The sequence below is a fragment of the Haplochromis burtoni genome, unplaced genomic scaffold (assembly GCF_018398535.1).
Source record: "Haplochromis burtoni strain Fernald_Lab_line unplaced genomic scaffold, NCSU_Asbu1 Contig_1337, whole genome shotgun sequence".
Classification (NCBI taxonomy): Eukaryota; Metazoa; Chordata; class Actinopteri; order Cichliformes; family Cichlidae; genus Haplochromis; species Haplochromis burtoni.
This window is the reverse complement of record NW_024583698.1, coordinates 50,430-52,368: the sequence shown is the minus strand read 5'-3', so window position 1 is coordinate 52,368 and position 1,939 is coordinate 50,430. Positions and strand designations below refer to the sequence as shown.

Sequence of the window (1,939 nt, the reverse complement as noted above, 5' to 3'; positions counted from 1 at the left end):
AAAACCAAAGTTACTTTCCCTAGTAACTAGTTACTCTGAAAGTAACGAGTAACTTGAAGTAACTGAGTTACTTTTGATAGAAGTAACTAGTAATGTAACTAAGTTACTATTTTAAAGTAACTTACCCAACACTGCTTATATCCTTACTCTCATTCCCCTTTATTGTGTCTGTAACATGCAACTTCTGTCGGTACTGTGCTACTGGAAACTCAATTTCCCGGAGGAACCCACCCGTGAGATTAATAAAGTTTCATCTAATCTAATATAATAACACTAGTCACTTTTCTCAGAACAGACTCACCAATAAACATACAGCATTAATTGATATGATTGGATGGCCGAAGTATTAATGAAGAGGGCTGTTCTGTTCACAACTGTTTACAAAATTACTACAATATTTAAATACATTTGTTTTCAAGGTATTTGGAATGCAATGTTTCATACTAAAGTATTTATAATTATCATTTCCAAACTGCCCTGGTGATAATAAAATGTTACTCTAAAACAACACACTGACACAGGTGAGCACATCTAATCTATAATCACTTTTAAAGCACATATGAATTTGCATTAGAGATGGGGTTATAGCTATAATACAGCTATTGCACACATATTTTCTCCTGAGAGATTTTTTTTTCTAGTGCCCAAAAGTTTCCGCAAAGTTGGCAAGTTGCTTTATTTGGTCACTCTGCATTGAGTGACGCCTCCACAACATTTTCTTGGCTTTCAGATCCTTGGGGAAAACAGGTACACAGGGTAGAACAGGTTTTGGGCCTATAAGAACACCGTTCAGTGTCTTGGTACTTCCACTCAAAGGGCAGGAAGAGTTAGAGCTAACCCCAATATCTGGTATGGGAATATGAGGATTCAAACGAGGCAGGTATCTGGGGCGTGTGTGGGCAATGTGATCCAGAAGAAGAGCTCCTGAGCCTCTTCGCTCCAGCCCTGTAGTGGCTCGCCTCTGGGCCGAGCTCTCCAAGGACTCCCTGGATCCCGACAGATTGGAGGCTCTGCTGGTGACCAGCTTGTGTCTTTCCGCTGCCAATCCAGCACCACCACTGCTCTTTGAGGTTCTGTCTCTGCTGCTGAATTGCTGCAACTGAGAGTCAGAACTGTAGTGGGCAATACCAATGTTCCGCCGATGCACCACATTTTGCAGACTGGAAACATTCAGCTGTGTAAGACAGTCAGATGAATCTTCATCTGCAGGTCTGGATTCATGGGAAAAGGCAAGACTATCTTGAAGCAAGTTTGGGTGTGAAACAGAATATAATGAACTTGCAGCACTGTCATATGACATCTTTCTGCCAAAGCCTTTTTTCCCACCACCTCCCCTGTTGTCATTTCCTGATAAGATCTCTAATGCTTTCACAAGTCCTTTTGCATCTTTGAAATCAATGCTCTGGTGCCGTGAAATAGCAGGAGGATGTTCTTCGACTCTGAAAGACAGCACCTCCTCCGGAGTAATTTCCACTGGTTCCTCAGTCAGAGAGGACGCCTGACTCTGCTGGAGCAACAGGGAAGGACTTTTGGACCAGGCTTCTGAGTGTAGCTGATGGAAGTTAGGTCGCTTATCCACATCGGGAACACGTAGAGGACTTCGATGTTGCATTGGTGAACCTGGTTGAAATCTGATCAGGCCATGCCCTAAGCCTAAACACTGGGGATCCTTGAGGCCACGAAGGGGGCTGCCAGGTTGAGGAGAGGTTGTTGCTGAAGAGCCCTGAGGAGGCGTTCGTAGCTGGACCTCATATGGCGACATGCAGCATGATGCTGGTAAGTAATGCAGACTCTCTTCAACTTCAGGAGATGGAGGAACATTAAGGTACTGCTTTGTCACCTGATGGCCAGATGGCAGTTTGTTGGTGGTGATGATAATAACTTCCTTACCCTTGGCTTTACAGGCATCTAAGAGTACACTAAGAATGTCCCTGTTACC

At 43.7% G+C, this 1,939-nt stretch overlaps 1 protein-coding gene across 1 annotated transcript; it reads right to left on the bottom strand.

Annotated features, from left to right (window-relative positions):
• Window positions 1-637: 637 nt before the first annotated feature.
• LOC121813256 (ankyrin repeat domain-containing protein 34B-like) lies at window positions 638-1,939 on the bottom strand (the record flags this gene model as incomplete). Its single annotated transcript, XM_042216902.1, is given in 1 exon segment — window positions 638-1,939. A coding segment is annotated over 1 exon segment (1,302 nt), but the record flags the coding sequence as incomplete, so codon positions are not given.